The following is a 15,389-nucleotide window of genomic DNA, read 5'->3' on the forward strand; positions in this document are numbered from 1 at the left end:
CCACGCAAAACGTCCATGTTATTTCAGCAAGTTTGCACATTATTATCCGGACAGGGAGGATAGTTTCTGCAACAAATGTCTAGCCGGCCGAACTACCTCATTAGTGATAGAGATTGCAGGTTTTATAAAAAGTTTGATGATAATGCCACTACCTAGTGATGGATCTGCTATGATTTGGAATTGCTGATTTTATCAAGATAAAATTAATGTTTGTTGTTTTAACATTTGTATGAATTGTAGTTGATGCTTAATTTTATGATTGGTTTCATCAATGTTTTGTAATTGTTAAAGCTTATTTGATAACCATAAAACAAAATTTCAAAAAGTGTTTACAAAAATGATGAGCTAGTATATGTAAATGGGAAGTAATAAACCTAGACTTCAAGGTGGGTTAACACATTATAGACCAACACTTTGCACTGCCTCCTTATATTCTTGTCATGCTATTATGTTCTTCATAGGTGTATCGTTTTATTTAGTAAAATGCCTGTTCACATTATAGATGGTGCGGTCAGGACAAAAACTAATTGGAAAGAAATCTTCTCAAGGAGGAGAAAAACGAGGTGGTGGATGGTTTGGTGGCTTTTGGGGGAAAAAAGAAAGTAAAAAGAAGGAAGACCTGGAAGATGAAAGATCAGCGCCAGAAGGTTTGTACTAAAGTGTTCATGTATGTTTGTTGCAAGACACATGAAGTTTAGGAATTACTGTTTAAAGCTGCATGGACCGAGATTATGGAAAGCTGTGCAGCCATTTGCATTCTTGCACAGTATTCTTATACGTTTCTTGAAGAAAATGCCTGGCCTCATAACACAGATTCCCTTATTACATTTTCAATCTGCGTGTTGATGTAGTTCTGTAACCTCTATTGATCTTGCTCGAGTTTTAGCTCTAGGTCTTTTTACAGTCTATTTATTGGTTCACTTGCTGTTCCCGGCATAACATGCACTGTTCTAGCATATTTTAAAGGTTAATATCAGTCAGTAATTCATAGGGTCACTTCTTTTCCCCTTCTTAAATTTTGGAATTATCACTGATTGCTTCCAGGAAGGGGGCGTAGGTCCCTTTGACTTAAATGGTAATTGAAAATGCTTAACATATCGGGTGGAATGAGAGGTATGCCCAGTATAAGAACAGTATCCAAGTTCCATCGATCACACGACGCTCTATGATGTGTGTTTGTGGACGCATAATTGTCAACCTTGTTCCATTGCAGAGTCCCCGTTTTAGCATAATTACTGCACCTACTTCAATTTTAGCTTGTGAGGAAGCATTCGTCCTACAGCGTTTCGCTCTTTAGTGACTGAAACGTTGTGCTGGTAATTAACTGTTCATTGACACTGGAACCACCATGCCCTGTGTGAAGAGAAGTGGGGGTGGAAAGAAGTAACTTGAAATTATTCTGAATGTTTGCGATAGTGGAAGGTGACCGCATAGAACCATGCTCATTCTGTTTGTTGAAATGATAGCTGTTGTTGAAGGGGGGCGCACATGCAATTTGGACAGCAGAGGGCAACCTAACTCTGATAAATTGCATCATCTGAGTACCGAAACATACCTAAGTGTTATATAGATAGGTGTGCTAGCAGAACAGGCTCCAAATCAGTTTTTTACTCGTTTTAACATAGCATTAGTGGATAATTTAGAAATAGTTTTGTCAAACGTATACTGTGGTTACACATCTCTTTGTATTGCTTTTTTGGTTTTGATGCATTTTGTTGGTGCAAAACATTGCTACAGAGAAAGAGAAGGGGCCTAGGAGCAGACTATCTCATTAGCATGGCAACTGGTAATGCTTGTGGCTGGAACCATTGAAGCACTCAATGTTTGTGTGTCCCTCCGCCATGTTAGTAAATATGTGATTCTCTATCAACATTTTCACCAATCAGGTGGACTGTTTTGGCCCTGGCAGCATTTCATTTTGGGGTGCACATTGATACTTTATCATAGGACGCCCATCTCTGTGCTTTGCTTCTACATTGGACATGTCTGCTGCTCCAACGCACTACAAAGGAGGTGGGCGGACCCCAAGAAGCAGCCAAGAGACCACCCTTTATTCACGGATTGTGACGGATTACTTTGGCAGATACTTCTTTCACAGTCTGTGGAACCTGCCCAGTTTCTTCCCCAATGACTACCCCCGAGCGGGAGCAGGTGCGGTCGAAGGGAGACGTTCCTAATCCACCAGTTTGTCGTTTGGCAACAATGAAACATGTATTTTTGTCGGTGCATGTGTTTTGTCCCGCAAATGAAACCTCAACCCAAATATGTACATGAATACCTACTGACTGTTGAGTGACGGTGGCAAAATGGATGGGAATTAGTTTGGAGGCATCATATCTCCAATTTAGCAAAATGTCAAGTATTACGTAGTAGTGGGCAGACATGCGTTTTATGGATGGTCATGAAAGGTACGACTTGGGTGATGCAGTGCTTATATTGCAGGAGGGCACGTATAGTTTGTGTAACACAAAAAGCAGATTAGAGTTGTTTGATCCTTTTTTTTGTAGTGTTCATACGTAGCTGTTTTTTTCTGTTTCTCAAGAATAGCAAACCATGCGTAGGTACTTAACTTTCCTTTTGTATGCCTTTCAAATAGCATTTTTTTTTTATTTATTTCTTGTTTTTAATCAGAAATGATTTTTACAAGAATAATACAAAAATATGATTTAGAATACTTTTTTGCTTACAAACATGTAAATTGATTGTAAAGTACATGATTTTAAAATTCATAGAGATCATTTTATAAAAAAATGCAATCGAAAATTCAAGCATCGCATGTAGAGCGCAAGCTCAGACAGTTCAAAAACTCTATAGATGCAATAAATATGCTCATATTAGCAGAATTTAACAAATAGGCCCATCTCAAGCTCGGCTGTATGTTGGCCACCACAGACATATGTTTTCTGTAAGCATTAAACCTTGTTGCACACAAAGCAGGGCATTCTACTATAATGTGCTCTAAGGTTTCTTTTTGATCTACTTTTTGACAGAACCTACAAAAGTTATCTATCATTTTTATTTGTTTCCGCTGTGCCAAGATGTCTCGAGTCAGCCACAGATTGAAACGCATTCTCATAATCGCTGTGCGTACTTGTGGAGATGGAGATTTTAGTAAATAGTTTTCAACCGTGCCCATTTTTTTATCCGGAAATAGTTGACTCTTAAAATTTCTGTATTGCAAACAGACAGTACGATTCACCAACCAATCATGCAAAAAGATTTTTTTCTTAGCTCCAACTGGATTCTGTATTAGAGTTTCTAAATCTACTTCGGCTGCAACCATTATTTGATAGACGTAGGTAGTCCATACAACTGCAAATTGATGATTTGATTTGAGTATATATGTCGCTAATACAGCCAAAATTGATTCAGCTCCAATGTTCATCAAACATTTCCTAAGAAAAGCACACAGCTGCCAGTGATATCTTGCTTTCAGTGAGGTAAGACCAAGTTCGTATCTAATACATGCTACAGGAGTGGCTTGTGGTAGCTGCAGGATGTTTCTCCAAAATTTGGCTTCCATTCGATCTAGCTCTTTTATATTAGTTATTTCTCGGGCTTCCATTCCGTAAAGAAGTATTGGTGTTGCTTTTTGTTGCCAATAGAATATGGCAGAACTGATGGAGAATTTGCCATATTTATGTAGAATCAACTTGGACTGTGAAATTGCTGTATTCAATTTACTTTGTAGCATGTGATTATAGGCAATAGTTGCAGTGTTGGCCTCAAATTGCGTGCCTAAGTACTTGTAATTTGCGACAATATCTAATGTGATATCATCAACTCTCCATGTGAACTTAGTTCTTTTTGATCTCTTTGGAACATCGACGATGATCTGAGATTTTTTTATGTTCATTGAGAGTTCATTGGTCTTAAAGTATGTTGAAAGTGCAGTTATAAGTTTTTGAAGGCCTGTTGGAGTCTTAGAAATTAGCACCAGATCATCCGCATACCATAATGCTTGTATTATATGACCATTCATTTTTGGAGAGTCCGTATAGAGATTACAAAATACTTCTTTGACATCATGAATAAAAAAATTAAAGAGTGATGAAGCCAAAATACACCCTTGTTTCAAGCCTCTTGATGTGCTGATTCTTGATGAAAGCAGTCCGGTGGTAGATAACCGGATTTGAATGGACGTACCTGAGTGGAGCGCAGCTATTATGTCAATTAGAATCTGTGGACACTGTGCTATAGATAGTTTTTGTAATAGTCTTACACGCGAGACGGAATCAAACGCCGTATTTAAGTCAATAAATGCGAAATAAAGTGATGTTTTAGTTTGTTGTGCTTGAGCCTTTAATGTCTTAAGGATCATTAGATTTACTGACGTCCCTAACCCGCAAACAAAACCTGTTTGATTACGGTCTCTGCTTTTGTTTTCAAGTGTCCAGCTGTTAAAGACCTTTAAGACTAATCTATTAAATATTTTGCCTGGGGCATCCAAAAGTGCTATCGGACGATAGTTGGCTGGTATGCTACGGTCCCCTTTTTTAAAAATTGGGACAATGACAGATGTACGCCATGAATCAGGTATTTTCCTTGTTTTCAATATTGTCTGGAAAATGGAGTTCAGAATCTTTGCCCAAAGTTGTGGATGTTGTTTTAGCATATAATTAGTTATGCCATCAGGGCCTGCAGCTCGTGATGATGAAGATTTTGATATGAGTGTCATGATTATTTCTTCTGAACACTCTAAATTCCAGGCTACCATTGACGGAGTCTCGGGAGCATACTGGAAAGCTTTATCTATATAGAGTGATGAAAAATGCGCTACCCATTGGTCTTCAGTCGCTCCATTCAATTGAGTTTGCTGAATGTTTGAGTTTATTTTAGAATTGAGTAATTGCCATATTTGTGCACAATTTTTACTAACTGTGGCTGTCAAGAAGGCCTCTCCATCTTGTTGAAATAGACGTCCTTTATCCAGTTTCTATAGCTGGTTTTTAACATTTTACATACCTCTTGGTTTTCAGGCCAAGGAAGCCGCCTGGCTAGTCTCATTTCCTTACGATGTTTTTTTTTCCTTATGGATACGGGCTGATTATATGTATGCAAATGAGAACGTCCTGATGGAAGAAAAAAGGTTTTATAGCTGTTGAGCGTTTCCACATATGTTTGACTATTTAATGATCTCTTCTGTGACGTCAAATTTGCATGTAGGCTTTTCAGTTTAGATGGTGTCCACTTAAACCGTGTTTTGGCATTATTAATTGTCAACTTTTGTGGCATCTGTTGAAATTTGACACTTTTTTTATTTGTGTCTCTTGGCCACATTAAAGATAGCATATGATGGTCACTGCTTTCTTGCTTTATTATCTTAAATTCGGTAGATAACATGAAAAGCCTTGATGAAAGATATATGTAATCTAAAGTGCTTGTTGATTTTCCCCTTTGCCACGTTACTTGCTGCGGAATGTCTCCCGGTAATGACCCGTTAGCCATTCTCATATCATATTGCTTCATTAAACAGCTCCACTTTTTATAATCTTGTGTGTTTTTTCTCAACTGAAGCTTGAAGGCGTCAATATTAAGATCTCCCACTAAAATAACATCAGTTATTTCTTTAGTTTGTGCAATAATATTGAACATTTTGGACAGTTCCTGATGAAAGCAAACATCCGTAATTGCCGCTGGGTTTCTATACATATTGATTAATGCAATCCTTTGGGACTCTATCGTTATTTTAACCATCTGTATAAACTTGTTGGGGTTTTCCCATGCTTGTAATTGTATATTGCTTCCCAGTTTGATGGCTACCAAAAGTCCTGCCATAGGTCGACCTTTCTGAGCTATTATTGCCGGATTAATTGTAATAGTGTGGTTATCCCATATTGGAGCAACACTTAGCCATGTTTCTTGGAGGACTATGATATCTGCGTCATTCAAAAAGGAATTGGGATTAGTAAGAAGATGGGAATATCCCCTTGTGTTCCAGCTTACAAGTGTGGCATTGGCTGTTTTTTGCCTATCAGGTTCTTGATTCGATGGTGGTTATAACTGAGAAAAACGTTCTTCCAATGCGGCGAAGCTTGAAGAGTTGCATTTATGGTATTGACACACGTTTGTTGGTGAAATAGTTATTGTTTGTTTCTCTATATTTTTTTCACTGTTTTTTCTTTCCGGATCTTGAGCAAGCAGGAAACCCATTGCAAAGATTTTCATTCTCGCCTGCCATATAGTATTCATAACTATGCCAGATTTCATCCATAGACGCACAATCCCCAAGTTAGTATCGCAGATGAATTCCACTTGGTTAATGTCAAATGAAGTGAGGTCTCCTAGTTCTGGTATGTCACTAAAGATGTTAAGTACACTAGTACGTGATAGATCATATTGAGAATAAGGATCCGCACGACATTTTAGAATTAGAGTATGATGGCTCGCAAATTCTTTTTGTCTCTTTAGATCCTGTTTTTGTAATTTTGTTACAAGTGGTTGCTTTTTGGCAATTTGATTGATGCTAGAATTATTGATCACATGATTTGTCTTTATACAGTGGTCAAGTTTACTTCCAGATCCCTGTTCATCAAAAAACGTGACCTTAGGTTCTTTTGAACATCTAGGTGTGTGCAATGGCTTCAAGTGAGTATCTAAATAAGCTTCTACGACTGATTTAATTTCATCATTTTGATTATGCCATATCTCACCACCTCAATATCCATTTATTGTTTGTGAATCGCAGCCAGTGTTGGACTTAATTTGTTTTTCATTATCTCTTTCTATTACACATTGTCTTTCAGTGAAGGATGTGTTGTGGTGTGCAAGATTTCCAGCGCATCTCGCCACATTTATCTGCGAATTTTTTTTTTTTACGAGATCTTTTATCTCATTTGTGCGCTGAACAATATATGCATCTATCACTGCTTTAAGTTGTTCAACTTGTGGCTTCTCCGTTGTTGTCAACAATGCTTGTGTTATTTTTTCATTTGCCTTAGTAAATTGAGTCTTTGGGTAAGTCTCCTTAGTCAATGGATTTGTTAACGTTACATGTTCCATTGGTATTGCTGTATCCAAAGCCAATACCAATTGACTAAGGGGTGATTCGTTTATTTGTAGAATAGATTGATTTGACAAAGAACTTCCCACCGGAGCTTTTTGAACTGGTGTAACAACACTAATTGTGTGATCAACATGGGACTTTGTAGGAACTGTCAACTCCACTGTTTGTGTACGGATTTGACAATTGGATGATTTATTTCGTTTCATTGATTGATGTGTAGCACGACCTTTATTTCGTGTTTGTTTATTGAAAAGACCATATTGAGTTTTATTTATTGGTTGTTTCACTGTTTTAGGAGAATTTTCAATACTTATCCATGAGGTATTCTGAAGCGACTCTGTTTGTGCCTCAGCTTCAATTGGGCAAATGACATGATCGAATGTAGGGAGACTCACAGAGTGCGAGATGGGTACAGTCACAATTTCTATGCTCTTAGACAGATTGTCTGGCAATTCTTCCGTTTGTCCAGTTTTTTCCATTTCCGCCGAGTGCGTTTGAATCCATGACGTTAAATGGTCAATTTTGGTTGATTGTATGTTAATCTTAGTCTCAAGAGTTTCAAATAACTTGAACAAACTCTTAATTGTGGTGTTAACTGCCATAAGAGTCACTTCTAGAAGTCCTGTATTTACAAGTATCTTTTCTTTTTCACATGAAGATTCGCGATGCCTTGGCGTTGGAAGAATATACGACACGGACTCTGAGATGGTGGAGTCCATTGAGCCTCGTTTATAATAGTCCGTATGTGACCTATTAAGAGATGCAATTGTGCTTACAGGTGTCGTTTGTTTTGCTTCTTCCAAGAATACTTCTTCGTTAGAGGCGCTCTGTTCGTTCTCCAGTGTTTCATATATTTTGTCCAAATGTGTACTTGGAACCTTCTTTCGTTCAATTTGATTAGAAGATAGAAGCATGGTATTATCCGAAATTGGAATATTGTCCAGTGCCTCAGATTCGACATTATTAGTCATAACCATCTGCGTTGCTGAGTGCACTTGATTTAAATCTGATGTTCCATCTAGTATATTTCGATTAGATTCCATTTGTACTTCAATGCACTTCATAGAGAGGCTCGTGATGTTCTCTATTGATATTTCATTTGGAGGACCCAAATTGCCTTCTGCAATGGGAGCTTCTTGTTGATAGGAAGTCAGTGTGCTAGGTTGTGTAGTAGTTTTCACAACCGGGCAAAATTGTCTAATATCTTTGTTTATGATTTGCGTTTTTAAGCGTGTTTTAGCACGCGGAGTCAAAGTTATCATTTTGGTAGAAGAGATTTTATTTAAAGTACTTTTAGATCTAGTAGCTACAGTCTCCATTGGTGTGTCAAAGTTCACCACTGGATGACTCGTGCAAGATTGATTCCTTTGCGGTGTTAAAGACATTTATGCCTATAACAGAACCGTATCTACAATCAGATTTGACTCACCAATGCACAAGTATTTACCTTATTTCTTCTTGTCGGGATCAAAGAGGTCACACCTCCACAGTCTCCCGTATATAGTTTCCGCCGCCAAACAGCCGCACAACAGCACTTCTAGCGGCCTTGTCCCCGCCGGGCTTAACGCCGCAAGGGCAGTAGCTTCCGTGTTATGTGCGCTTCTGTAGTCACGTGATGAGTCACGTGGGCGATGTAGCCCCGCCTCCTCCAGGAAGCGTGGGGAGATCCGGCAAGAGCAGAGAAGCCGCTCGCAGTGTCGGACTGTAAATGGGTTTTCCCAAAAAGAAACGATCAGCGTTTGTCCTCAGGGCAAGGTAAAGCACACACGAAGCAGGCAGCAGCTTCCGTGTTATGTGCGCTTCTGTAGTCACGTGATGAGTCACGTGGGCGATGTAGCCCCGCCTCCTCCAGGAAGCGTGGGGAGATCCGGCAAGAGCAGAGAAGCCGCTCGCAGTGTCGGACTGTAAGTGGGTTTTCCCAAAAAGAAACAATCAGCGTTTGTCCTCAGGGCAAGGTAAAGCACACACGAAGCAGGCAGCAGCTTCCGTGTTATGTGCGCTTCTGTAGTCACGTGATGAGTCACGTGGGCGATGTAGCCCCGCCTCCTCCAGGAAGCGTGGGGAGATCCGGCAAGAGCAGAGAAGCCGCTCGCAGTCTCGGACTGTAAGTGGGTTTTCCCAAAAAGAAACGATCAGCGTTTGTCCTCAGGGCAAGGTAAAGCACACCAATAGCATTACTCCTTGGTCTCCACTTTGAACAAATGCCTATAGCCTTGGTAACACTAATATTTAAATTAACATTTACACTAAAAGACCAAAAAATGTGCCCTCTTCCTGGACTGGTGTGTGCTTGAACAGCACACTGTAATCCCACCTTCATCTTTTACACTGGATTTGCGCTGATCATAAAATAACACATCTGGGAAAGTTAAACTATTATCCTCCGTTTCTTTTCATCACACACATATATGAAAGTTAAATTATCACCAATGCAAATAGTTTGCCTTAGATATGGGATGGCAGGTTAGAGACTGGAGATAGTTTGTTTTGTGGAATAGTGTAAGGGGGTGAAAGATGTGGGTGGGCGCGTCCCCTGCCGATCGCAGCTGTGGCCGCCACAAGCCAGCAGGAGGAGGGGTGATCCTGCAACACGCCTGCCACCAGCCAGCCAAATCAGGACCGCTGTCCCCCAAACTCAAGCAGCAAATTCACCTTTCTTTCAGGCACCAGCTCAGACCTTCGGAGCTCCCGGCACTGGGATCCAATGCTGTGCGGCCTCCTTCTCCTTCAACGCGCCCACGGAGCTCACAGAAAGGCAGCCATTTTAGCAGCGAGATTAGAAGCCCCCCCACCCCCATATCGCTTTTGAAAATAAATAGATATTTCTCCAAAACTCAGTATATCCCCCAACCCTAGCTAAGGTTTGTAATAAATTGTCCGGGTACTCGCACCATTCCCAGATTTTGACACCAAATGTGAACATTGTGATACGATCAACTTGGATTGCCATCAGATGTCTAGGTTGTCATACTATTGCTAAGGATAGTAATTTAATGCCCGGTATTCTTCCTGTATCAGTGGCAATGCGTGAGAGCCTTCTCCCATAAAATGGTGACAAAGAGGAAATAGTTGATATAACCTTTTCATTTAAGAAGTAAACTCTGCTTCAAAGTGCAAGTAACATGAGTGAGGAAAAGAAACGGTATTAATAAAGTGGCAGATCCCCTTCGTGTATATTCAGACGATCAATGAGAGAACCATTTTTAATCCGATAGCCCAAGATGAAAAGGGGATCATCACGGTAAAAACTTGTAGAAATAATTGGATTTTAATAGGTTTTCTAATTTTTGTAGCCTTACATCAACTAGTATTCTAATATTTAAATACTTTAATTGAAAATAAAGCTATGATAATTTTTTGCAGAACAGGTTTGCATTAGCAATATTGTCATGTTGATTTATCATCTGATATTTTTGCTTTCCAGATCAGGCCCGCAAAACAGGATGTTATTTTAAATCCTTATAGTCAAACATGTACAAATAGTTGCACCTTGCTGTACAATAAGAACTGACTGGGAAATAATGTGGTCAAGTACCTAATAGGTGCCAACTGAGCTCAATTCCCAACTTAGCCAAAGTGTGTGATGCATGGCAACTCATTTAGTCACATAGTGCTGTCAAAACTACCAGTTCCTAAACATTACAAAATTGTTTGCCCTAGGAGTGTTTTATTTCTCACAGTACGTTCTTTATAATAGCCTCATCCATGGTTTACCTGACTGTAGTATTCCTTTGTTTCTAATATTAACACACTGAGATCATTAGCACCCTGATGGGGAGCCAGCCAATCGGGTGGCTACGAACGTGAGCGGAAACTGGCAATCTCTGTCCCCGTCTCTCCCCCCGGCCGCCATCTCCCCTCCGTCTCTGCCTTCTTTTAATCATTCCCCCCACCCCCCCACGTACCTCATTTCGGCGGCAAGTGCTGCAGTAGCCGCTCCTTCCTTTTGGCTACCTAAGGCCACCATGGAAGGGGGAAAGGGGCTACGTACGACCATCTTTGAAAAGTATTTTTGCGTCATCCCATCACGGAACGAGAAGATTTTTAATTAGCCCGTCCCAGATCTTGGGACAGGTGCTAATGCCGTTCATCACCCATTCCAAGGGCTGGAACAGGTTGTAACATCCCAGTGCCCTCGGTATGGGCCCGTGCGAAACTTGGGCTGCCGGGCCATTACACCCATTCCAGCCCTTGGAATGGGTGATGAACACAACATTATTGACCTCTCAGCCAATCAGAATGTTGAATGCAGTCAATAACTACTGGTATTGACTGCATTCTGAACATTCTGTCTTCAAAAGTACACAGGGACACCATACTGACATTTCCAGGCAAGATTTCTTTCAACAAGACATTTGCTCTCTGGGAGAACTATTTTTTTTTTTTTTTTGCTGCAACCTCCTATTTAACACTGAAAGAGAGAGCTTAAATATAGGAAAATGCGTTCACTTTCTTACAGAAAAACTGTTTACTTGTACATGACGCCTAATGCATGCTCATGTTAAATCCTTTTCAGTTGCAATTAAAATTCTCCACTTATGAAGATAGCCATGATATTTAAATACTACAAAATAAAACCATATTTAATTTTGTGACTGTGTGTCTACTGTATCCACTATTAAAGTAAAACTTGTAGTCCAAGATGGCCGCCGGCACTGTGTAGACGTTCCGACGGCAGCTCCGGTTCCCGAGGCCAGGTTCAGGCGGTCCCATCCCCCACCCCCCGAGCCAAGGATTAACATTGAAAGCTCCGAGGGCACCAAGATCGCGGTGGTGCAGCCCCGGCGGTGCTCTGGTGTGCAGCCGATGGGACGCGGCTCGGACGTGTGAGCTTCCATCGCTCGTCGAGTCGCTACGGGTGCCGTGTGCTTGTGCGGCCTGTGCGTGGACCCGAGAGGAGGATCCAGGGCCCAGGATCTACACGGGAGCTGTTTGGAGGGGCGGTGCAGGTGATCCCTGCCACCCGCCCCATCCTGCAAGAAGTGAGTGAGGAGCTGCGGCGCCGCCGAGGACACGGTGGAGTGGGTCCCGCAGCGCTCGGGGCCTCCGGAAGCGCCAATTGAGACGTGGTCGGGAGAGGTGGTTCCCCCCCTCCCCACTAGAAGACGGGACAGGGGCTGCGGGCTGGTCCGCGGGGAAAATCCGGGCCCCCTGGTGCAGCATCGGGGCTCCGCGGAGGGGGCGGGCGGGCCCTGCCCCCACAGTTTGAGAAGGATCTGTAGGAGATCAGCGGAGCGGGGGGAGACCCGACTTAAGCAAGGACCCGGGAGGCAGTGGAGGCCCGCCGGCCACCGGGGGTCACCAGGTTCTTAAAGGTGGTCGGACAGGAGGAGTGGAGAGTCCCCCCCCCCCCCGTGAGGCTCCCATTTAAGTGGCAGCAGCGGCGGACGTGGGGACAGCTGGTGCCCCCCCCGGAAACACTTTCACGAGCAGCAGCTGGTACCCGCCCGGGGCCTTAGTGAGAGGCGGGCAGCAGGTAGGCCCAGAGGAGGGGTGGAGAAGGCACACCAGCAGACTGGGCCTCTGGCGGGGACAAGGTGACAGCTGAACTCTGGGTCAGAGGTGAGGAGTGGAGCAGCGCGAAAGTAGGAGTGAGAGGAGGACTGAGTGCACCCATCGAGTGGACTGAGCAGGCCCCTGTGCGGGGGTGGCTCAGAAGGGCGGCTGGGAAGGAGTGGGCTCCAGCCGCCTTCGAGGTGAAGGAAGAAGCAGTGACAAGAGAAAAGTCCTCGCTGGGCAGAAGACCCCCACACAGCTGGATTGGCTTAGGACTAGGCGGGCTGTGAGGCCCCCCCAAACGAGGAAAGGGGTGACAGTGTAGCACATGACGTTGTAGGGGCGGAGAGGAGCCTGGGCTAGCGGGGGTGGTCCGCCTTGGTTCCCTTGATGGTGGGCGGAGGAAGGACCCCCCTTGAGTAATGGAGAAGACACCGAAGAGCCTGATCACCGGTGTGCAACGTCGCTGAGCCGCCAGGGCGACCTACCATAGATGCCTTCCAGGCCCAAGGGAAGGGCAGGGAAAGCCGCTCCTCCTGTGAGAGAACCCAAGGGAATCTTGACTTCACTCTGGCCAGCAATGGAGAGCAGAGAGCGGAGCGAAGGGGGTGTGCCTCCTAGGAAGGTATGGGATCAGGAAAGACCAGAGACATTGACGCATACGACGAGGCAAGACCTCAGAGGAGAAATGCAGAACCTAAGGGACTCCTTGGCCAAAACCTTTCAGGAACAATTTCAACTGATGAGGAGCGATTTAAACACGGCCCTGGGAGAATTGTGACAGGAGACAGCTCAGTTGGGGGAGAGGACAGACCTATTGGAAAGGGGCCTCCAAGAGTGCGAAAGGGATACGATGGCAAACAGTGAGGCCATAGATAGGTTGGACATTGCAACAAGGAACTTGGAGGTAACGATAGAAGACTTGGAGAACAGATCCCGAAGGGTCAACATTAGGATGAAATCGTTGCCGGAGGCTGTCACCGACCAACAACTGAAGGGAGAGATCCAGGGGATCTTCGCAGGGCTCCTGGGGGAGGAATCCCCGGGGACAATTGAACTAGAGAGGGTTCATAGAGTGGGTCGTACCCCTGGTGGATCAAATACCAGGCTGCGGGATGTGTTGGTGGCTTTTGCCCGGTATAGCCAAAAGGAGGCAGTACTGAGAGCAGCCAGGCAGAGAGAACCAGTGCTTTATAAAGGTCAAAAGATTTCTCTGTTTCAGGACCTGGCCGCTAGCACGCTGTTGAAGAGGAGGCAAACGGGTCTGGTGCTGAGGGAACTGGTCCGGAAGGGGATAAAGGACAAGTGGTCCTTCCCTTTCGGGTTGGTGTTTGAGTGGCAGGGGATCCAGAGGCGTGCCACCACCCTGCAAGAGGCAGCAGGTATAATCCGGCTAGACATGGAAAACGAGGAGGGGCAACAGGGGGGAACCCACTCAGCCCGGGGCAAACGGAGGGAGAGGGGCAGACCATGGGAATGGTCCACTGTGGGGGTGGGGCCCCGAGGTAGGAGGAGGGCCGTGCTGCAGGAGCGGGGGACTCTGGCGGAGTTGGAGAGCAATGGGGGCGATGACGACAGGGGGCACAGACTTTTAGTTGGAGGCCTTGTGTTGGGGGTGGTGGGAACAAGGGCTTTACACGGGGGCCTGGAGGGACAGAGGTGAAAACATCCTGGAACGAGCAAGGACAGAAGTGTCCAAGAGGGAAGGGGAGATGAGCAACAGAGGTGCGGGGAGGGGACGACCTCACCCTAAGTTGGGGATTCAGGGTGGGGAAAGGGGGTGGGGAGAGAGGGAGGGTGGACTGGGGGGAAGTCATAGTTGTCAATGGAGTTGGATGGATTTCGGGGGATGAGAGGTCGGAGATGAAAGGGGCAGAAGGAGGGGGGAGGATTTCTGGGCCCTCCCCAGGAAGGGAAAGGGGGGGTGTGGTGATGGCAAACCCGGGGTACGGTTGAAGTGTCTGCTGGGGAGGGCGCTTTGTGCCGTAACGCAGCATTCAGGTGGCTAACACATAATGTGAGGGGGCTAAACTCCCCCCTCAAACGCACTAAGCTGGAACAATTTACTAAGTCTTATAAGCCGGATGTGCTGGCATTACAAGAGACTCATCTACTAAGGCAGGACCAGGGTCGTCTGCGCCTGAAGGGCTTCTCACAGATATTGTTTGCATCGGGCCCTACGAAGAAAGGGGGGTTGCCCTTGCCTTTGGGAGAAGGGTTAATTTTAGACCCCAAGATATTCTTAGGGATAGTAATGGGAGATACAATCTAGTGATGGGGGAGATGATTGGTTCGTGCTATACTATTGCATCGGTGTACGGCCCTAATGTGGGCCAAGACCAGTTCTTGCATGAAACCCTGGGCACTTTAGAGAACTTTGCGAGGGGGCAAGTGATATTGATGGGAGATTTCAATCTCGCTAGGGATAGGAAGGGGGACCGGTCCCGGCATGAGGGCAGGGGGCGGAGCAGTGGCTTCTTCCCAGTTGAGGGCGAGATGGGAGGAGGCCGGGCTACGAGATGTATGGCGCGCAATACGGGGAGATGAGGAGGGGTTCACCTTTCTTTCTGATGTCCACAGAACGCAGTCCCAAATCGATTACATTTGGGTCTCGGCCAGTCTGATGGGGGAAGTGGAGGCTGTTGAGGTGGGCCCTCTGGGGATAGCTGACCACAAGGTGGTGCAAATGGAAATGCGGCTTGGGAGGCAAAGGCCGGGGGTGTGGAGCTGGAAATTCCCGGGGGAACTCCTGAGGGACCAAGTGATACGGGAGGAAATTGGAAGTAAGATCCGGGACTTCTTCGAGAGGAATAATAGCTCAGACACTAGTCGAAGCACAAGGTCGGACGCCTTCAAGGCGACCTTGAGGGGGGAACTTGTCGCTATG

The 15,389-nt window shown here is 44.6% G+C and overlaps 1 protein-coding gene across 4 annotated transcripts in view; it reads left to right on the plus strand.

Annotated features, from left to right (window-relative positions):
- The window catches only part of VPS13C (vacuolar protein sorting 13 homolog C), a 5,236,720-nt gene that overhangs the window by 1,284,425 nt on the left and 3,936,906 nt on the right, over positions 1-15,389 (plus strand). For all 4 annotated transcript variants that reach the window (XM_069624493.1, XM_069624490.1, XM_069624491.1 and 1 more), the window contains one exon: positions 503-647. In XM_069624493.1, coding sequence (XP_069480594.1) covers positions 503-647 — 145 coding nt within the window. The remainder of the gene's footprint in view (positions 1-502; positions 648-15,389) is intronic.

This window comes from Ambystoma mexicanum, chromosome 11 (genome assembly GCF_040938575.1).
Source record: "Ambystoma mexicanum isolate Mex_15411 chromosome 11, UKY_AmexF1_1, whole genome shotgun sequence".
NCBI classification, from domain to species: Eukaryota; Metazoa; Chordata; class Amphibia; order Caudata; family Ambystomatidae; genus Ambystoma; species Ambystoma mexicanum.